General features: G+C 41.9%; 1 protein-coding gene and 1 long non-coding RNA gene across 3 annotated transcripts in view; one reads left to right on the plus strand and one right to left on the minus strand.

Annotated features, from left to right (window-relative positions):
• The window catches only part of LOC135104043 (hemicentin-1-like), a 205,199-nt gene that overhangs the window by 61,014 nt on the left and 121,142 nt on the right, over positions 1–23,043 (plus strand). For both annotated transcript variants that reach the window (XM_064010920.1, XM_064010921.1), the window contains one exon: positions 20,969–21,098. In XM_064010920.1, coding sequence (XP_063866990.1) covers positions 20,969–21,098 — 130 coding nt within the window. The remainder of the gene's footprint in view (positions 1–20,968; positions 21,099–23,043) is intronic.
• The window catches only part of LOC135104045 (uncharacterized), a 59,237-nt gene that overhangs the window by 33,818 nt on the left and 2,376 nt on the right, over positions 1–23,043 (minus strand). The gene's annotated exons all lie outside the window — the stretch shown is intronic.

The raw sequence follows: 23,043 nt of genomic DNA on the forward strand, positions 1-23,043 counted from the left end.
TTCGATGCTAAATGACTCACGGTTTCTTAATCACAAAACATTCTGAGACGTTTCTTTAAGTCCTTCAGTGACCTCTCGACACACTGACTAAATATTGCAAGTCTTTTCATCATTCTTTCCTTTCTTAGACGTAATCATGAAGTTTTAGTGCAGTAAATTCTTGATATCACATTGAAAGGCATTTAGTGCATATGGGGATGATGAATCGTCCAGCTGATTTATCCAAGGAACTTTTGCACAAGTAGAAATACGAGTATCAGCAGGAAAACTTATGAATTGCGATAGAAATGTAGACTTGTTTGGCGAGGCAATTAGTTCACGGCGCATGTCTGTCAGTGTGTGTGAGTGGCGCCGCTTTTACCTCCCAGACCGCCACTTGGAAACGGTTCTTGTGGAGGCAAATTGCGCGCAGTGGAGAGGCTTCCACTCAATGAACATTACAAAGCTACTGTGGTGCCGCGCCGCAAATCAACTCCACTGCCGCCTGTGTGTAATGAGCGGCGCCTGGCACACGCGCACACACACGAGAGAGAGAGAGAGAGAGAGAGAGAGAGAGAGAGAGAGAGAGAGAGAGAGAGAGAGAGAGAGAGAGAGAGAGAGAGAGAGAGAGAGAGAGAGAGAGAGATATGGAAACTGAAAAGAAAAGAAAGAGGGAAGAGAAAACAAACAAACAAGCAAAAGAAAGATTTAGCAAAGTAAAGGCAGATTTTCCTCACGCCCCTCCTCCTCCACCGACCCCCCCTCTCTCTCTCTCTCTCTCTCTCTCTCTCTCTCTCTCTCTCTCTCTACATATCCATTGAGCGGAATAACACACACACACACACACACACATGACAGTATATACTAGATATCTGAAGACACATTTACATCACACACACACACACACACACACACACACACACACATGACCTGGTGCAGAATTAAGCCGTAGAGAGAGAGAGAGAGAGAGAGAGAGAGAGAGAGAGAGAGAGAGAGAGAGAGAGAGAGAGAGAGAGAGAGAAAGGGGGAGAGAGGGAGGGAGTGACGGGGAGAAGGGGGAGGCCCAACAAATGTGTTTACGCGGCCATATTGACACTGTAGTTTCACCGTGACGGAGACGAGGAGGAGGAGGAGGAGGAGGAGGAGGAGGAGGAGGAGGAGGAGGAGGAGGAGGGAAAGACAAGGGTAGGTGTTAGAAGGGAGAGACAAGGAGAAAGAAAAGACAGAAGAGAGAGAGAGAGAGAGAGAGAGAGAGAGAGAGAGAGAGAGAGAGAGAGAGAGAGAGAGAGAGAGAGAGAGAGAGAGAAATATGAGGACGAGAACGAAATGGAAAACGAATAAAGAATAAAGGAGAAGGAAAAGAGAAATAAGATAACTAGAAAAAGGATGATGAGGACTAGAAGAGGAGGAGGAGGAGGAGGAGGAGGAGGAGGAATAAGACGAGTGAAAAGCGATGATGAAGAGAAGGAAGAGGAGGAAGAGGAGCAGCAGGATAACGGCAAAGGTGATAATGATGGAGAAAGAGAGTATGAAGGAGGAAAAAAGAAGAGGGGGAAGAGGCGGCGACGGCAGAAGACGAGGAGAAAATAAGTGAAAAGCGACGACAAAGAAAGAAGAAACAGGAAAAAGATAACGATGAAAGAAAAATCAAGAAAATAAAAAAAGAAAACGACCACCACCACCACCACCACCACCACCAATAACAACAACAAAACGAATAGAGACAGTAACAGAAGCTGGAGGAAGAGGAGCAAGAAAAGACCAGCCAATCTTTACACAATATGAGGCGGATTACCATGAACATTTGCTGGTCAGCGGACAAAAAGACGACATAAGGGAAAATGGGAGGAAACGAGAGAGGCTGGATGAGCATGCGCCTATGTGTGTCTGTGTGTGTGTCTGTAAGAATAGGCGGCCGGAATAGGGAGAGAAGGAGACAGGGAGCAATAAGAATGATAAGGAGGATGATAAGGAGGGGTGATAAGGGGGAAGACAGAGACTATATATGGAAGGATTGGGAGGGTGAAGAGGAGGAGGAAGAGGAGGGTAAAGAGAGATAAGATAAGGGTAGACAGTGAAGGAGGGAAGGTGGAGGAGCAGACGGGGTGGAAAAAAGTAATATGTTAGAGAGGGTTTGTTATCGTGAAGGAGTGGTGGTGGTGGTGGTGGTGGTGGTGGTGGTGGTGGAGGAATCACGAATAAAACACAAGAATCCAACTAACGAAGAGGAACAAACTTTGAGGGTAAAAATAAGTAACTTTAACCAACCGGATGAGAGAGAGAGAGAGAGAGAGAGAGAGAGAGAGAGAGAGAGAGAGAGAGAGAGAGAGAGAGAGAGAGAGAGAAAGTGTTGACAAATGAAGGTAAACACGAGGTAAGGGAACGAAACAGGTCCTAAAACAATGAAAACGATGATGACAAAGAAAACTGACGGGAGAAAAGGGTGGACAAAAAAAAAAAAGATTCCCATAAAAGTAAGAGGGAGGAAGGGAGGAAAGATGGAAGGAAAGAAGGGAGAGAGGAAAGCAGAGGGAGGAAAGAAGGGAGGAAAGAAGGGAGAGAGGAAAGGTGAGAGGGAGGAAGGAATAAAGGAGTGAAGGGACGGTAAGAAGAGACGAGGAAGGAAAGAGGGAAGGAAGGAAGAAAGGAAAGAAGGAAGGCAAGGTAGAAGGGAAGGAAGAAAACGAAAAAAGGTACAAGGAATGAAGAAAGGGAAGGAGAGATGGAGGGAAATAGGGAAAACATGGAGGAAAGGTGTGAAGTGAGAGAGAGAGAGAGAGAGAGAGAGAGAGAGAGAGAGAGAGAGAGAGAGAGAGAGAGAGAGAGAGAGAATGAAACGAGACAAAATGAAGAAAAAACAAACAAAAAACAAAAAAAACATCAAACCCTAATTTCCCTCACCATCACCCCCCCCTCTCTCTCTCTCTCTCTCTCTCTCTCTCTCTCTCTCTCTCTCTCTCTCTCTCTCTCTCTCTCTCTCTCTCTCTCTCTCTCTCTCTCTCTTATTCCCGCACCGGCAAGTAATTTAAGCCCAGGACTCCCTCGCCTGATCCCTTCTCAGCCCGGCCAAACACGAGGGGAATCGAACACCCTTCATCAGGATCGGGCCGCCGCGTTCCCAGGGATCTCTGAAAATTAGCCCGGTAGAGCAAGGACGTTCAGGGAGGTGGGCTGGAGGAGAGAGGAGGAGGAGGAGCAGTGGTGGTAGTTTTGGTGGTAGTGGTGCTGGTGGTAGTTCCTGTTAGAGTTGCTGTAATGGGGGACGTTGTGACGGAGGCATGGTTAGTTGAGGAGGAGGAGGAGGAGGAGGAGGAGGAGGAGGAGAAGGAAGAGGAGGAGGGGTGGTGATGGTGGTTGTGTGGTGGTGGTGGACGAGGAGGATGAGGAGGAGAAGGAGGAGGAGAACAAGAACAGCAACAACTTGTACTACAACAACATTTACTACTACTACTACTACTACTACCACCACTACTAACTACTACTACTACTACCACCAATTATATCAATAATAATGATACCACCACCAAAACGAGCACAACAACAACAACAAAAACAACAACAAGATGATGATGACGATTATGAAAATTATAATAATGGAGGAACAAAGGAAGAGCAGCAGCAGGAAGAGAAGAGAAGAGAAGAGAAGAGAAGAGAAGAGAAGAGAAGGAAAGAAGGAAGGAAGGAAGGAAGGAGGATGATAGGGAGAGAAATGCTTGAAGATGATGATAAAAAAAAAAGTTAGAGAAAGATGATGACACAAGAGAATGCGGATGAAGTTACAAGTGTAGGAGGGAAGATACAAAAAAGAAAAAGAGTAAGAAACAAGGATGAAAAAATAGAAGGGCAAGGAGGAAAAGAGAGAAGAAAGTAGAGGCAGTTGCAGTAAGATAATACGGTGGAAGATGGAAAGACGAAGGAGGAAAGGAGATAAAAATAGACAAACTTGGTGAAATACGTTACGAAAGGAGAAGGATGAGAAAGAATATAAAAAAGGAGACAAAAGAAAGCAGAGAGGTAGATTAAATTACAGTAAATGATACGAGAGGCGAGAAATAACACTGGGAATGAAAGAAGAATTAATTAGGGAAAGTTTGAAATTAAATGTTAAAAGGAGAAGAGGAATGAAAGAATGATAGGAAAAAGGGAGGAAGAAGGGAACGAAGTAGAAACAGTTATACGCGACAGAAGACAAGGAAAGAAGATTAAAGGGAAGGAAGATAAAGACAGGAAACAGTACAAGAGAAACATACGATACAAAATAAAGAACGACAAAAAAAAAGAATAAAACCGTAAAACTAAAAGGGTTATGCTAATGTGAATCGGAAACAGAGGGGAATGACAACAACAATTAAAAAAAAAAAACAAAGAAAAGAAAAACTCAAATCCAAGAAGTGAAAATTAAGATAAAAAAATAAAGAAAAAAACACCAAAAAAGAGATGAAGGGGAGACAGGTAAAAATCAGAATGAGGGAAAACAGAAACCAGGCATGAAGAAATTATAAAAAATCAAAGAATCATTGAAAAAAAGGGGAAACGGAAGAGGGGAGTACTGGAGAGAGAAGAAAGAGAAACTGGAGGTAAAAATTAAGTTAAGCGAAGATAAAAGCCGGAAGAGGAGAGAGAGAGAGAGAGAGAGAGAGAGAGAGAGAGAGAGAGAGAGAGAGAGAGAGAGAGAGAGAGAGAGAGAGAGAGAGAGAGAGAGAGAGAGTTGGGTAAGACAAACTCGATGGCAGTGGAAAAGAGAAAGAAACGAAAATGGGAAAGGAAAATAAAGTAGGAAAGAAAAGAAAATGAGTAGAGTAACGAGGAAAACAAGAAAAAGGACAGAAGGGAAAAATAGAGTAAAGAGGAAAAAAAAAGGAGAAAAGAATGTCGAGAAAAGAGAGAAAAGGAGAGAAGGAAGGGGAAATAGACGAAGACAAATGAGTTAGGTCAAGTTAAGAGGAAAGAGGAAGAGGAGGAGGCCGGATGAAATGAGACAGGGAAAGAGGGCGCACTAAAGACCGTAAAAGAGAGAAAATATAAAACACAAATAGAGATGAAAACACAGGGAAACAAACATAAAAATACGGAAGAAAAGAAATAAGGATTGCAGAAGAAAAGATGGAAAAACACGATTACTATAAAAAAAAAAACACCTAGAAAAAAAAGGTAAGAAAAACAGATGGAAGATATAAAGCGAACCGCAAGAAAAAAGAAAAACATGAAAAAAATTGAGTGTGTCAGTCTTACTGACAGTACAGTATTGTAAGAAACAGTATTGTAAGAAAGAATAAAACATGAAAAATTGAAAAAAAAAAGAAGTGGAAAAAGACGCGAGGGAAAAAAGGAAAGAAAATATTATGCCAGTACACTTGAAATACACCAGAAACACATTTAAACAAAAACACACAAGAAGTAACGAAAACTGAAAAAAAGACAGATGAGCAAAGAAAAAAAAAGGAATAACGAATAAAAACGAGAAAACTTTGGTGTGTGTATCAAATTAAGTAAAGGAAAGGAAAACAAAGATAGCAAAGATATGAAGAGGAAAGAGGGCAAGGATTGGGTGCGCTCGTAAGGTTAAACAAGGTCAGTCTGGGAGGTAAGACGAGAGATATTGGCAGACGAGCAGGTGGGGATGAAGGCAAGGTACGTGTGGGTGACTGACCGAGGCGAGGCGAAGCAAGGCGAGGAGAGGCGAGACGAGGCGAGGCGGGAATAGGTAGTGCGAATGTGTGTGCTAGAAATGGTTTTGATAATGTAGGTGTGAGTGTAAGTGAGGTGAGGTGAAGTGAGGTAAAATTAGGTCAGGTTAGGTTAGGTGAAGGTGAGGTGGGGTTCAGTTAGGCGAGGCGAGGTATAATTACGTTAGGTTATGTTAGGTTAGCTAAGGTTAGGTTAGATGAGGTGAGGTTAGCTATGGTTAGATCAGGTTATGAGAGGTGAGGTATAGTTAGGTTAGGTTAGGTTAGGTTAGGTTAGGTTAGGATAGGTGAGGTGAATTGAGTTGAGGGAAGGAAATAGAAGAGAAGGGAAGGAAAGGGAAAGTAAGCGAAGGTAGGTGAGGTAAGGAAAAGGCAATGTAGGTGCAGAAAAGGGAAGAAAAGAAGGAAAAACGGGAGGAAAGGAAAAGGAAGGGAAAGGAAGGGAAAGGAAGGGACGTTAAGTAAGATAAGATAGGATAACGTAAGATAATTTAAGGCAAAGTAATTTAAAGCAAGGTTAGCGAAGATTAACTAAGGTGAGGTGCAATGAGACGAACAAAGTGAAATAAGCCAAAATAATTAAAGAAAGGGTTACGTTAGATTAAATTACATAGGGCAATGCAGGATATGGTAAGCTGGTGGCTAGGGCGAGGGTGAAGAAAGACATGCAGGGGGAAGATGTGTGCTTAGCCTGACTGTGTGAGTGACGGCGAGGCGAGGCGAGGCGAGGCGAGGCGGACGAGGCAAGGTACACAAGGTGGCGAGGGGCGATGACGAGGATGAAGGAAGGACGCGAGGGAACCAGCGTGTGGGAAGCTCAGCCCACCACGCCCGCCTGATTACTGCTGAGGTCAAAGTGAAACCCTGAGGGAATGGTGGAGGAGGAGGAGGAGGAGGAGGAGGAGGAGGAGGAGGAGGAGGAGGAGGAGGAGGAGGAGGAGGAGGAGGAGGAGGAGGAGGAGGACCATGATCATGATGAGAATGATTATGACAACAAAAAAAAGAAAAGATGATTTTAAAGAAGTAAAGAGAAGTAGAACAACAACAACAACAAAGAAGTAGAGAGAAAGAAAAGGAAAAGAGAAACCGAAAAACAAGAACAACAAAAGAAGTAGAAAGAAAAAAGAGAAAAACGGAAAAAAACAAGAACAAACCCCACCCTAAAAAAAAGAAAAGAAAAACAAAGAGAAAAAATAAACACGAACAAGAAAAAAGTTAAAAACGAAGAATACAAGCAAAGAACGACAACGAAGAAGAATAAGTAGCAGAAGAGGAGGAGGAGGAGGAGGAGGAGGAGGAGGAGGAGGAGGAGGAGGAGGAGGAGAGGGAGTGTGTAGTGTGTTTGTAGTAGATACTCTTACTGAGCTAGATAAGTTTCTCTATTGTTTTGATGGCAGCGTCGTAATGGGGGAGAGATGCGTCATCAAAGAGAGAGAGAGAGAGAGAGAGAGAGAGAGAGAGAGAGAGAGAGAGAGAGAGAGAGAGAGAGAGAGAGAGAGAGAGAGAGAGAGAGAGAGAGAGAGAGAGAGAGAGAGAGAGAGAGAGAGAGAGAGAGAGAGAGGGCCAAGCTGGGCGTAGGAAAAAAAGGAGAGGGGAAGAGAAGAGAAGGAGAGGACGAGGTAAGGAGAGCACTGTGAGGAGTTAGGCAGGAGGGAAGAATGGAGAGGAAAAATGCGAGAAGGTGAGAGGGAAGGATAGCAGGAGGAGGAGCAGGAGGAGGAGCAGGAGGATGGGGAGGCGGGAAAAGAAAGGTGTGGACATAAAGATGGTACGAGTAGAGGCAAGGGGGAGGAGGAGGAGGAGGAGGAGGAGGAGGAGGAGGAGGAGGAGGAGGAGGAGGAGGAGGAGCAGGAGGAGTCTGTGAAAGAAACCCGGTAGAGAGAGAAAAGAAATGATGAAGCCTCACGAGAAAGTACTGGGGGAGGAGAGAGAGAGAGAGAGAGAGAGAGAGAGAGAGAGAGAGAGAGAGAGAGAGAGAGAGAGAGAGAGAGAGAGAGAGAGAGAGAGAGAGAGAGAGAGAGAGAGAGAGAGAGAATAGCCAAACAAGCTCAGAAACAAAAAAAAAAAAAAAAAATACACAAACAAAACAATAAAACAGACAACCAAACACAGACAACAAAAAAACGCTAATACAGAATAATAATAAAAAAAACATACAAACCAAAAAAAAAAAAAAATAGATACGGAAAAAGGAAAAAAAATAAAATAAATAAATAAATTAAGCTTACTGAAAAAAATCGGACTCCCTTCTCCTGGTCTGCTGTCTGGTCACCTCCGTCAGCCAGACACCAAAGAAGGCTCGGCTTGGTGGCCTCGTAGGCGTCACGGGGAATCTTGTTATGGTCGAAGGCGGCGTGGAAGCGTGATGCCACCGATTGTGACGTCACCAGCCAGCGCAGACAAAACAAGAGTTGCGTAACGTGACCGAGGGGAAAACAGAATAGTTGTGTAAAGTGACGGAGGAGAAAATAAATAGCGTAAAGTGAGGAAACCAAAAAAGAAGAAGGGCTGTATACCGTAACGAGAAGGAAAATACTAAAGAAACCTAACGTGACGGAAGGGGAACAAAACACTTTCCTAAGGTGACGTCGGGGGATACGAAAAACAAAGAGATGGAGGAGAAAAAAAAAAGAAGAGAATAGCGTGACGAAAGGGAAAAAATGTAAAGAAACGTGACGTGACGGAAGGAAAACAAACAAAAAACATGTGCGTAAGGTGAAGGACAAACAAGACTTACAAAACAAGAAGGGAAAAAAGAAAACGAACTTTTTAAAATTTTTGATATATATAGTAATGAAAGAGAAAAAAAAATGAAAACTGATGCTAAACTAAATGGAAGGATGAATGAATGGACAGATTAACGATAGAGTTGTTGAATACGTGGATGAATAAAAAAGAAGAGAAAGAAAAGCGCCCGAGAAATTAGTAGTAGTAGTAGTAGTAGTAGTAGTAGTAGTAGTAGTAGTAGTAGTAGTAACACCAACAACAAACACCAAGAATCTTTCCTCCCTACCAACCCACACACTTAAAAGACCAACCTACTACCTTAAGCTCCGCAATTCATCCTCATTCACCTGTACCTGGCTTACGTAACACTTGATCAAGGGACCACAGACGATGCATATTGGGAAGGGTACCACGCTAGTGCGGCAGGTTAATTCGATAAGGCCTGGGAAGATCAGTCTCGCTTATGTCTTGTGGGAGATTAATACCTGGCTGCTGGGAGAAAGGAGGAGGAGGAGGAGGAGGAGGAGAAGGAGTTAAAAGTAGGCAGGGAAGACGTAGGTAAGGGAAATGGGGTGTGACAGGGCTGGTCGGTAGTTAAAGGGAAGGGAAAGGAATGGGAACGGGGAATCGCAATGAGAAAAGGGAAAAAAGAGAAGACGCCTGAAAAAAGAGATAGGAAAGAAATTGGAATTGAGTAGGAAAAGGGAAAGAAACGAATTGAGATGAGAGAGAAAGGAAGGAAAGGGAAAAAAGGAGTTAGATGAGGAAAAAGTAAAAAAAGAAAAATAGCGAGATGAAGAAGGGAAAATAACATGGAAAGGGGATCAAATGAGAAAAGGAAAAGAAATTAATGAAGTCAGAAAAGGAAAGGAAGAGAAAGAGAAAGGAAAGGAAAGGGAAGGGAAAAAAGGGAAGGGAATGTAAGGAAAAAAGTGCAAAAAAATAGTACAAGATGGAGCGTAATATGAGAGAGAGAGAGAGAGAGAGAGAGAGAGAGAGAGAGAGAGAGAGAGAGAGAGAGAGAGAGAGAGAGAGAGAGAGAGAGAGAGAGAGTTTTTGTGCTACTCCTTTTCACATAGAATCTTAGAAGGGGAAATGGAAAAATAACATTACTCAAATCGGAACTAACTCTCTAACTCTCTCTCTCTCTCTCTCTCTCTCTCTCTCTCTCTCTCTCTCTCTCTCTCTCTCTCTCTCTCTCTCTCTCTCTCTCTCTCTCTCTCTCTCAGCTACATAGTCTTCCCAAATATGTCAAAACAGGTATGGCTTATAATCACTTAAATATTTCAGTGTGTGTGTGTGTGTGTGTGTGTGTGTGTGTGTGTGTGTGTGTGTGTGTGTGTGTGTGTGTGTGTGTGTGTGTGTGTGTGTGTGTGTGTGTGTGTGTGTGTGTGTGTGTGTGTGTGTGTGTGTGTGTGTGTGTGTGTGTGTGTGTGTGTGTGTGTGTGTGTGTGTGTGTGTGTGTGTGTGTGTGTGTGTGTGTGTGTGTGTGTGTGTGTGTGTGTGTGTGTGTGTGTGTGTGTGTGTGTGTGTGTGTGTGTGTGTGTGTGTGTGTGTGTGTGTGTGTGTGTGTGTGTGTGTGTGTGTGTGTGTGTGTGTGTGTGTGTGTGTGTGTGTGTGTGTGTGTGTGTGTGTGTGTGTGTGTGTGTGTGTGTGTGTGTGTGTGTGTGTGTGTGTGTGTGTGTGTGTGTGTGTGTGTGTGTGTGTGTGTGTGTGTGTGTGTGTGTGTGTGTGTGTGTGTGTGTGTGTGTGTGTGTGTGTGTGTGTGTGTGTGTGTGTGTGTGTGTGTGTGTGTGTGTGTGTGTGTGTGTGTGTGTGTGTGTGTGTGTGTGTGTGTGTGTGTGTGTGTGTGTGTGTGTGTGTGTGTGTGTGTGTGTGTGTGTGTGTGTGTGTGTGTGTGTGTGTGTGTGTGTGTGTGTGTGTGTGTGTGTGTGTGTGTGTGTGTGTGTGTGTGTGTGTGTGTGTGTGTGTGTGTGTGTGTGTGTGTGTGTGTGTGTGTGTGTGTGTGTGTGTGTGTGTGTGTGTGTGTGTGTGTGTGTGTGTGTGTGTGTGTGTGTGTGTGTGTGTGTGTGTGTGTGTGTGTGTGTGTGTGTGTGTGTGTGTGTGTGTGTGTGTGTGTGTGTGTGTGTGTGTGTGTGTGTGTGTGTGTGTGTGTGTGTGTGTGTGTGTGTGTGTGTGTGTGTGTGTGTGTGTGTGTGTGTGTGTGTGGGAGGAAGGGAAACGTGTAAACTTAAACAGAAGACAAGAAATATGATAGGTGTGTGTGTGTGTGTGTGTGTGTGTGTGTGTGTGTGTGTGTGTGTGTGTGTGTGTGTGTGTGTGTGTGTGTGTGTGTGTGTGTAACTAGAGATGTAATTGTGCGTGTGTGGGCGTGTGCGTTTGAGGAGGTGGAGGTGGAGGTGGTGGTGGTGGTGGTGGTGGTGGTAGTGGTGGATGATGGATGAGGTGCGGGACACACCATGATGGATTGCTGAGTTTATTGAGATGGATTGATGGAGGGAGAGGAGGACAGACTTACCACCTGCTGACACGGCGCCTTAAATCCCCCCTCGCCCACACACTCACACACACACACACACACACACACACACGCACGCACACCTACGTACGTATAAAAACAAAAAAAGTACTTCTTTCAATTAAGTTTTAGAGAATAAAGAAAAATTAACAAAGTAGAAAAAAAAAAAAAAAATATGCAGCAAAATTCTCTCTCCATCTTTTCCACTTTAAATATGACCCTAAGACACTTTCCTAACGAAGATTTAAGGAAAATTATGTGATATTTTCTACGCAAATGCTTGACTAGTTTGCTAATAGGGTGAGGTGCTAAAGACGTCGTCGAGGAGGAGAAGAAGGAGGAGGAGGAGGAGGAGGAGGAGAGACTGAGGAAGGTGACAAAAAAAAATGGAGGTTAAGTGAAAGACAAAAAATCAAGAGAATTAAAATAAGAGAAAAGAAACTGGAAAGCTGTATGGATGGGGGAAGTAAGAGAAGGAAAGGAGAAGAATGGGAAAGAGGAGGACGACGAGGAAACAAGAGGTGGAGGAGGAGGAGGAGGAGGAGGAGGAGGAGGAGGAGGAGGAGGAGGAGGAGGAGGAGGAGGAGGAGGAGGAGATGAATAAATACGACATACTGAATGAAAAAAGAAGGGAATATGAACGAAAAAAAAAGAAATGTAAAGACTGGACGAACAAGAGGAGGAAGAGGAGAAGAGAAAAAAGAAAACGAGAAATGAGAAGAACGAAATATTTAATGAAAAAACGAGGGAAAACTGAAAAATAACGGCGATATAATAAGTTCGAATAAAAAGAGGTGAACAGAGGAAGAGAAGGATAAGAGGGACATGGAGAAGAAAAAGAATGACGAAGAAAAAAAAGAAGAAAGAAAAGAATAGGAGGAGGAGGAGTAAGAAGCGGATGAGGAGGAAGATGAGGAGGAGGAGGAGGAAGAGATAAGAAAAAAAAAGTGTAACACCGTGAAGAGAGGCTTGGAAGGCTGGGCGGGAACACAAGACGGGTGAACCAAACAGGTCTCCCAAGAAAGCCTCAAGGTGGTCCCAGTCCCTCCGCTATCCCGCCTCGCCCAGCTAAGCCCCAGCCCAGGACGCTATCGTGACGTGGAATAAGCTCAGCCTTGGGGGGTGAAAAATGTTTCCGTTTATGTATAGAAGAAGGAGATGGTGGTAGTTGTGGTGGTGGTTGTGGTGGTGGTGTATATGGCCAGTGTTCTAATACGCTCTGCTCTCTCTTCCTCTCACCACGAGTATTTTCAAAGGCCACAGAGATGGTTAGAAGGGTTCTCACTATTGTTTCTCCTGTTAATAATGTAGAAAGCTTGACAATCTGTCACTAGAACCTTGAAAATTCGTGTAGCTTTAATGTGTTTCAGAATATGGTTCTATGTCAGATGTTTTTTTTTATTTTTTTTTTTGTGTGTGTGTGTGTGTATGCAAGTTTAAAGTCACACTGAGAAGTAATAGAAACGTAAAAAATATATAACGATAATAAACCAGTCAAGTAAAACACTACACTTGCAACTCTCGTATTTCTTTCTTTTGTTTTGTCGTTTAAACCTTCTTATTGAAAAAAAAAAAAAAAATTTGATGGAGAAGAGAATGAGTTGAGGTATCTTTCCTTGCAGGCAATAGAAAGACGGGAAAAATAAACTTATCACACGAATATAAAAAAAAAAATTAAAGCACGAAAACAAAAGAAAATATAATCAAATAGAAGAAAAAGAAATTAAAAGAAAAAAACTCAAACTCAGAGAATAAAAAAATAAGAAGAAAAATGATAAATAAGAAAATATTTCCGAAATATACATAACATTTCTTTTTTTCACAGGGCGGCTTTAATAATCTTTTAAGTCTCCGCAGTAACAAAAAAAAAAAAAAAAAAAAGTGCAAATCCATCCATTATTTACAGCCGTGAGATTACTCGCGTTTCCCTTTCAGCAACAACAACACAACCATTAAATTAGAGAGACAATTAGGAACTTATTTGCCAGCCAGCAGTGTTCGGCGGCTTAGCTGGACAATGAAAATGTACTAGTGCTAGATTGAAGGGAAAAAAAAAAAAAAAAAAACACGTATATAAACTATCAAATCGTGTGTGTGTGTGTGTGTGTGTGTGTGTGTGTGTGTGTGTGTGTGTGTGTGTGTGTGTGTGCGCGCGCAAGTGATTCATGGACTGCAACACTTCACATCCGGATCATCATAACGCCACGTGCACTGCTAACAAAGGGGAGGGATTTTGACAGCAGTTACACAGTTTCAGTAGTTTACCCTTCTCTTCTTGTATAGATTATTGAATTACTGGTACTTGATGATGACTTAACCTAATTGAACTCTACTTAACCTAATTTAACCGATCTTTATTCCATCTACTGTGTGTTTCAGAGGCCATGCTACATTTTTTTTTTTTTTTTTTGGGAATAACTATAATAAACTGATGAATTTGAATGATACTCTGGCAGATATTTTTTTCAGACACTCCGTTAATTTTCGTCTCAATGGTAAAGTGACACGACCTCTGAAGCACATTGTAATTGTGCTAAACCTAATCTAATGTAATTCTCCTTAACCTAATCAACGCTAATTGAATATGAATACTATACTTGACTCGTATAAACTTATATAGGTGTATGAAACGAGGAAGACAAAGGAAAATAATATAACGTTATATATAGTGGATGACAGAGAGGAAGTGTGAAAAGTTGAGGATTAAAAAAATGTCTTAGTTTTTTTTTTTTTATCATCCTCTTCTCGGTGTTCTTCATAAACTTTAATCCTCCTCAATTACTTTTCATGTAACAATTATTCTCTCTTTTTCTTCTTATGTATTTCTCATCCTTTTTCTCGCAGTCATTCTTTCCTTAATCTGTCTTTCTTGTACTGCTTTTTTTTTTCTCCCTCTCTGCTTAGTCTTTATAAACTTTAATTCTCCTCAATTACTTTTCATTTAACAATCATTCTTTCTTTCTTTCTTTTCATGTGTATTTTTCATCCTTTCTCGCAATCATCCTTCCCTTAATCTGTCTCTCTTGTACTTCCTTCCTTTCTTCCTTTCTCCTCATAAACTTTAACTCCCTTCCATTATCTCCTATTTAACACCATCACTCTCTCTTTTACCGTCTAATTTCTATGGTTTTTCTCACAATCTCTCTATACTTTTCCCTCCTCCCTTTTCCTTCTTCCTCTTATCTTGTTCTTTGTATTCTTTATAACCTCTCGTTCTTCCCCTTGTTTCTTATGCAACATTACTATTTTTTTTCCTACCTGCTTTTGATTCTCTCTCTCTCTCTCTCTCTCTCTCTCTCTCTCTCTCTCTCTCTCTCTCTCTCTCTCTCTCTCTCTCTCTCTCTCTCTCTCTCAACGACCCTTCTCTTATTCTCCTCTTTATTCACTGCTTCTTTCATTCATTCCTAACTAAACATTACCCTCCTCTTACCACTCTCCTTCTCCCTCTCTCTCTTTCCTCTCCCACTAACAATCCACTCGTAACCTCCCCTATAACCTCTAATTCTGATCTCTCTCCTCTCTCCCACCTAACCCTTTTCCCCCAACTAACTCTACTAACCTAACCTTTCTATCATCTAACCCTATTCTCCTTCTCTCCTCTCCCACCTAACACTTTCACTGCTCTCTTTCTTATTCCCCCAGTATGATCCTTTAACCTCTAACCAAGCTTCTTTCTCTCTCCTCTCCCACTTAACCATTATCCAAAACCCAGAATCTTCCCTCTCTCTCTCTCCCCTCTGGCATTACTCCCCCTCACTTCTCGTTCCTAAGTAATGTTTTCGTTCAGTCTCGTGCAACAACCTACAAACTTCCTGCTTCCTGTTGCGTCCCCCGCCGGCCAGCAGAGGAAAACACCAGCAACATACGGCATGCAACATTCATCAACATGCAACAGAATACATACACAAGACGAAGGCAGCCAGGAATAAAGATGCTTGGTGGAGAGAGAGAGAGAGAGAGAGAGAGAGAGAGAGAGAGAGAGAGAGAGAGAGAGAGAGAGAGAGAGAGAGAGAGAGAGAGAGAGAGAGAGAGAGAGAGAGAGAGAGAGAGAGAGAATCATAATACAAAAAAAATAACTATCTTGAAATATAAAACTGATGAAAAGAATTAAAGAAAGTGACAATAAAAGAACGATAGAGAAGGCACAGATTCTCAAAAGACTAACGCCACGTAAGCTCAGGACAGGTGACTAATGGCAAGAAGCCTCAGGAACACCGGAGGCTGACAAATCATTGAGGATAAACCCGAAAAACAGATCCCGGAAGTTAAGGAGATAGAAAACGAGATGAGAGAGGGAAAAAGGAGGGGAAAAAGAAACCATGGAAAGAAAGGAAAGGAAATAGATTACACGGAAGGTGGCAAAGAAATTAAACGAAAAAAGGGGGAAAAAAGGGATTGTGATAAAAATTAGGAAAATGGGGAAAACACAGAAATGAAGGAGGGAAAGAAAAGTGGAGAGGAAATTAAGTATTGGATAAACTAAGAAAAAAAAAAAAGTGAAATGTCAGAAGCAAAAAATATCCACTAAAATAAACTGCCCATTGAAAAAAAAAAAAATATAGAAAAAAAAGATATTCAAGGAAAAAGAAATAGGTACTAAATAAAAATCGTGGACATCAGGAAAAGAAAACAAGCTGATAACATTCGTGTCAGACAAGCAAGGGTTAGAAAAAATCGCCCACCACTCCGGCAGCAAATCACCCCATTAGGTCAACTTCCATAAACAGTACAGAGAACCTACGTAAATTGTCTGCTACTTAAACTATAGTCTCTCTCATCGTGGCGTGTTACCAAACGAGCCCATAAAAGACTAAAAGAGATAATCAAGGAAAGGTAAATGAAGGTAATCTCTCTCTCTCTCTCTCCTCTCTCTCTCTCTCCTCCTCTCTCTCTCTCTCTCTCTCTCTCTCTCTCTCTTTCTCTCTCTCATCCTCTCTCTACTCTCTCTCTCTCTCTCTCTCTCTGATCGTTAACTCTGCCACATTTTCAAAGCATCTTCCTTTATAATTACCACGATTAAAAGAAAAGCACAACAGTAAAACATAACTCTTATCTGACCACTTTTTTCCGTCTTCTCTGCTCGTCCTTAATCACTAAAGTTTGTGAGCCTCTTTTTTTATTATTTTTTTCCATGTGTAGGAGAAAAGATTTTAAAGATAAAGAAAAAAAAAACAAGTAGCTGATCAGAGTTAGTCAGAAGTGCTTCGTCTCGAGTTCCCGGGCGTGAGAGTGACCGAGTAACCGCCTGGGATGGGCTGAGAAAAATCTGGGCCACTTACTGTACCTTCTGGAGCGAGGAGAAACTGGGCCAAGTACCGCCTGAGACCAGTATATCAAATCCAAATACCATCTAGGATCAGAATTAGGACACAGTAAGGCCTAAGATGAGAATACCTGAGCGAAATACTGCCTAATACCTGTCAAGCACCGCTATAAAAGACTTCACAAAGACCTTAGAATCTGGCAGTTTTTGTAACAGCCTTTTTGTAAACCTATTATCATCTTTCTCTATGCCCTTCTCGTCTTATCATCTGTTCACATCTCTCACCTCCTTGTTGTCCTCCTGTTCACTCACTCTCATCATCTTAATTTTCATCCACGTCTTTCACTACCTCGTCGTCTTCCTCTTCGCTCACTCACTCACATCAGTTGACAGCCAAGCCACACCACATAAATAAACACACGTCACGAGCTTCACCTGAGCGTTCACTCCCCGCCGCCTCCTCCCGGCACATTTGCATAATTAGGCCGGGCGGGAATTAAAACTTGTATTAAATCAAACTTTTGCCGCACATACTCGCACATGAAAATGGATGTCACGCATTTGGGTGGGGGAGAGAGAGAGAGAGAGAGAGAGAGAGAAGAGAATGAGAGAGAGAGAGAGAGAGAGAGAGAGAGAGAGAGAGAGAGAGAAGAGAGAGAGAGGAAGAGAGAGAGAGAGAGAGAGAGAGAGAGTACCTAGATGTTTCGTTTTTTTTTTTTGCAAACTTTTCGAGCATTTCCAAATTTAAGTCTCTCTTGAAGAACTGTAGCATCGTCTGTCTTCTCAAATGTTCCGACGTCTTATCTCAACTACTCTTAACTCTCCCTACTTGAAATTTCTAAGATTCTGTGGGCTCTGTTCATGATCCTCGACAGTTTAACAGATTTTACACCACCAATGGGATAAAAACACTCATGAGAACCCTAGTAATCATCCCTGTGGCCTTTGAAAACATTCCTGATGAGAGCAAGAGAAGCTTAAGAACGTGACTCTAAGTACATTGACCGCGGAAAAAAAAAAAAAAAACGAAATAAAAACGAGAGCATTAAAGATACCAAGGAATGAGAAAAGAGGATAAAGAAGTGAAACAGAGAGTATTAAGGATAGCGAAGAATGAGAGAGGAGGATAAGCAAGGTGAAACAGAGAGAGAGGAGAGTAATAAGGATAGTGGAAAATATGACAGGAGGATATTCAAGTGAAGATAAAGAGTACTAAAGATAGCGAAGAATGAAGGAGGAGGAGGAGGAGGAGGAGAAAATGACATTACGAGGAAGACGAGAGCGAGACGAAGAGAGGAAGATAAGCAAGTGAAACAGAGAGAGTATTAAAGACAGTAAGGAATGAGAGAGAGAAGAGGAGGAGTGAATGACACTACGATTAAACCAAGGACAGGAGGAATGTCACACGTGCTCACGCCAACACACAGTACCAGCAGATACATTAAAGGAAACAGACCAAATATCAAATAGAAAGTGTGAGGAGAGAAAGTGAATATGCCAGCAGGGAAAGAGAAAAGTAAGTAGGCAAGCAGGGAAACAAGGCAGGCAAGGGAGGAAAAAGGACCGTATGATAAGGCAAGGCTATCATTATTCTTTCTTTCTCTCTCCTTTGTAGTTAATGAAAGAGAGTCACGGAGAGAAAGAGAGGGAGACAAAAGAAGCTGTAGTAGAAAAGAGTGGGAGGGAAACACATCAGCTACTCAAGCCCTCCCATTGAAAACTCGCATTAACCCAGAGGCGCCTCCCTGATCTAGGCCTAATTAATTTCTCCTTGGTCCATTAATTCCCCCGAGGAGGCGCTGACGGGGTGTGAGAGAGAGAGAGAGAGAGAGAGAGAGAGAGAGAGAGAGAGAGAGAGAGAGAGAGAGAGAGAGAGAGAGAGAGAGAGAGAGAGAGAGAAAACTAGTCTATTCGTGAGTGATAGTAATTTTTCTGTTGTATTTTAGTAATCATATACTTTACTGTCTTCATTTTGTAAGTTGTAGTTAACAAGCATGTGTGTACCACCTTATTTGTTCATCTAACCTAAAATCATTAACCTAAGTGAAATACAGAGATACACCGATTACTACAGCTACAGAGGCGCCGTTGAGAACATAATAATATCAAAAAAAGTGACTGCAAAAGGCCAATTGTCCCATCCAAAGCAGCTCCTTAGAACTTAAACTTACTTTCCGATATGAACGATAACCTTGTCCAACCAGCTCTTGAAAATATCCAATGCCCTTGCACTCACTACGCTCTTGTTCCTCTCATGTGTTACCCAAACTGTGAACCAATCATTGTATATCACCTTAAATCGCACATTGTCTAGCTTATATGAAACTTTAGGGCTGCTGGGTTCTTGCTGCATTACCTGATGTTTTGATATTATGTTCTTATGGCTCATATTCTGAAAAGTTTTGCTTTCTCATTAGCACTACAACGGCCACAAAGATGAATGATCGTGTTCTTGAAGAGTTTTCCTATTTATGACACAGAATCGTAGTTAAATCACCACTAAAATCATGAAAACACCAATGAAAGCCCAGAACAATTTGCAAAAACGCTTGTTAAATGTAAGAGATAAGGAGACGAGCTGACTAAAAAATACGTCTTTATGTTTTCAACTCATTCGCACGCATTCTAACGTGTTCCCGGGAGGATAGAAGGGAACTAACTGGAGGAGGAGGAGGAGGAGGTGAAATATTACCTCGCCTTACACATTACGGGGCGCAGGTAATCCCTAGAGCCAATCCGCGGTGCACATAGACAAATCGTTCCATTACACCTTGATCCACAGTGAAAAGCGAGACGGCAGGGCGTAGAGGGAGCCGCAGCGCCCCTCCACTCCACCCTGCACGCCACGCCCACACCAACACCCCGCCTCGCCTCCCTGCCTCGCCCCGCCACGCCACGTTCCCTAGATAGTGCGAGACGAAACCTCTTCCTTTCCCTTCCCTTCCCTTATCAATATCCTTCACCGTGGACTGTTATTCTTATTCTTTGTTCCTCTTTTCATTACTTCCATCTTTTTTTTGTATCCATTCCTACAAGTATAACCTAAACTAACGTAATCAAACCGAGCCTAACCCTAATTCATTAATAAACTTGACCTTGAAATATCATTCCTATTCTTTTTTTTTATTTATTTATTTATTTTGTTTTCCTTATTGTTTCTATTCGTATAATTATGCTAACCTAACTTCTTATTTCCCGTGGATTATCATTTCTTATTCTCTATTCACGTTTTAACTAATGGACCTCTTTCTTTACTACTAACCTAATTCAACCTGTACTTCGTTATTGTATCTTCTTCGCATGGGTAACCTAACTTTGCCTAATTTGATATGCCTCCATTAGTCTCTCTCTCTCTCTCTCTCTCTCTCTCTCTCTCTCTCTCTCTCTCTCTCTCTCTCTCTCCTCTCTCTCTCTCTCTCTCTCTCTCTCTCTCTTTTCGCATGTCCAACCTAACAAGCTAATTTCACCAAAGAACTTAAGGAAATAAGAAGGCCACAAAAACCAAAGTAATGTACACAAACCGGCTCCTGACCTCTTTCGTCCTCTTTTTATCTCCACTCCTATCCGCTATCACCTTAACCAAACTGTCCACTTTCAATCAGAGAGAGAGAGAGAGAGAGAGAGAGAGAGAGAGAGGAGAGAGAGAGAGAGAGAGAGAGACTACACACCAGTTAATCATCCTCTTCCATATAAACAAAGAGAACAAGAGTAATTTGCAAACAACTCAAACATTTGACACCCTAAGTTAAGCCATGTACACAAAGTAACTCTCATAGCTAAATATTTATCCTTTCCCTTCGCAATACCCACGCCTTTGAAGGAGGACAAAGGAACGGAAGGGAAGAACAGGCAGCGATAGATATCTTCACCCTGACGCGGCAAATGATAGAGTAGAGGAAAGCAATACTGTTAATGCTACTCTCCCTCTTAACACTGTCACTTGCTTCTTGCTTAGTCTTTCTTCTAATGTAAAGTAAATGTAGGGTAGAGACGCGTGGAAGGAACAGGGTAGAGACGCGTGGAAGGAACAATGCAATTTCTCATCCGTGGAAAGAACAATGCTATTTCTCCTCCAAGTTTATTATTATTATTATTATATATATATATATATATATATATATATATATATATATATATATATATATATATATATATATATATATATATATATATATATATATATATATATATATATATATATATTTTTTTTTTTTATGTTAGTGTCATATACCAAGGAAGACAAATCCGATTGAAGAAATACCCACTGAAGATGTCATTCCCTAAAGAAAACAATGTACGTAAGATGGTAAATGTCACGAAACAATATCACGACTATTCCAAGGCTACTGTGTTATGCAAGAGGAGCTCGGGACAAGGACAATACTGATTTAAAGAAAAGTCCTACTGAGGATGCTACTTCCTAAACGAAAATAGTGCAACAAAAGGCCAGGAACCAACATTATTACTACTCCTCCAAAGTTATTATGTTACACAAGATGAACTCAGACCAAGACCAACAAAACTTACTAAAAAGCTCCAGTAAAGATGCAACTCTCTAAAGAAAACAATATAGGATGGTAGCCAGAGGAAGCAACAACATTATTATTTATCCAAGGGTTATCATCTCATGTAAAAGCAACTGAGGGCCAAACAACAACAACAAAAAGAAGTTGACATCCCCTCTAGGAAACCGTTCAGGAGGTGCCAATCCCTAAAGAAAACGGTTAAAAATAAGTAAGGTACATTGCTAAGTGTCATGAAGCCTCACGCGGTCTTTCCTCTCTCTCTCTGCAGCAGTGTGGTCAGTGACGGGCGTCCCTGGGCGATCCAGCGACCTGCCCTGCTACCTCAACCCTCGCACGCCGGGAGACAGACCCAAGCTGATCCTGTGGTACAAGAGAGGGATCCGCACGCCGGTCTTCACGTGAGTGTTGCTGACTGTACCCTTTTGCTCGCTCTCTCTCTCTCTCTCTCTCTCTCTCTCTCTCTCTCTCTCTCTCTCTCTCTCTCTCTCTCTTACTACTGATTTTTCATCCTATAACTCTCGTACTCCTTAACTCTCGTACTTTTTAACTCTCGCACTTTTTAACTCTCGCACTTTTTAACTCTCGCACTCTTTGACTCTCGCACTCTTTGACTCTCGCACTCTTTGACTCTTGTACTCTTTAACTCTCGTACTCTTTAACTCTCGTACTCTTTAACTCTCGTACTCTTTAACTCTCGTACTCTTTAACTCTCATACTCTTTAACCACGATTCCTTCACCCTATAACTCTTGTATATTATAACTAACATACATACACTAAAAGTCTCACTCACTACAACTCTCGCACAATACAACTTTCGTACAATATAACTCGTGCCTTATAACTCTCGTACCTTGTGAATCTCTTACTCTACAACTCTCATATACTATAGCCATCAATTCTTCGCACAAGTAACACAATTATCGTACATTTGTCTCTCATCCTCTGGTATACGTTTTCCTTTGTTTTATTTCCCCCTACAGTGCGCTTGTCCTTAAAATTTGATGCGCAAAAGTTTTCTCTCAAGACAGGCTAGACGCTTTGACAGATGGTTATGACGCCTCAATGCTGCACGGTCTGAGTTGTCCTTGGCAGTGTGTGGAGGGAGATTATGACCATTCACTTTGACTCCACGTTATCTCTCTCTCTCTCTCTCTCTCTCTCTCTCTCTCTCTCTCTCTCTCTCTCTCTCTCTCTCTCTCTCTCGTATATATATCACATTCACTCACCAGGTCTAATGCCACAATTATCAGTGCTCATACAAGAGGGAGTCTGTCTTTCTCTACGACCACGACATTCCATAAAATATCTACCCATACTGGTTTCTTTCCTAAAATTATTCAAAAAATGCCATCAGTGACATACATACGGCACGACAACTCATGTATAAAAGGGTTTAACTTAACAAAGCTTCATTTGGTACAGCTGTCTACTGTAATCATCATCACAGCGCATAGTTAAGAATAATTTTTAACAATTTCACTTTCCAAAGTATCTAATCATACTCTTGCCTTTTTCAAACGGCGCAGTAACTCATATGTAAGGCAACTATACGTAAGGGTAACAATAAACAGCTTCATTTGACACCGCTGTCTACTTAGTAATCTCCAAAAAGAGAGAAAAAAAAAAAAAAAACACAAGGGAGTCACTACCAAGCATCGACCAGTCAAGGCAAACACAAACACTCGCCTCCCACAATGTGTTTTCAATCAGCGCCACAGACTTTGTTGCAAGAAGGAAAATTAGTATAAGGATTAGGGCGAGAGCAGGAAAAACACGAAAATTAAGTAATATAGATGAAGCAAGATAAAAACACGGAGGAGGAGAAGGAGGAGGAGGAGGAGGAGGAGGGAGATCAGTACAGTTAATGGAGTAAAAACAAATCAAGCCTGAAAAACAACTTAAGATCGCACAGCAGATAAAAGAGGAAGGAATTTAAAAAACGCGAATAAAAATGAAGACCAAGGGAATGAGGCTGTTGATGTGTTTCATTAGACCTTGTGAGGAAGGAAGGAGGAGGAGGAGGAGGAGGAGGAGGAGGAGGAGGAGGAGGAGGAGGAGGAGGATGAGGAGGGGGAGGGAGGGAAAAAATGGAAGCGTTAAATGAGATGGAAAAGTTAAGGGTATTGTTGGGAGAGAAAGAATTATTAAGGGAGGAGGAGGAGGAGGAGGAGGAGGAGTATATAGTAGAAATACAGTAGTACCAAGTAATCTACCCCTGTTACCTTCTAGCACATAGGCTGGTCTTCATCATTAGTGAGGGAGCGAGACAGTAAAGAGAGAAACATCCTCCCCACCCACACTATTCTGCTCTCCGCCTAAGGAAAACTCTCTCTCTCTCTCT

This window comes from Scylla paramamosain, chromosome 10 (genome assembly GCF_035594125.1).
Source record: "Scylla paramamosain isolate STU-SP2022 chromosome 10, ASM3559412v1, whole genome shotgun sequence".
Taxonomy (NCBI): Eukaryota; Metazoa; Arthropoda; class Malacostraca; order Decapoda; family Portunidae; genus Scylla; species Scylla paramamosain.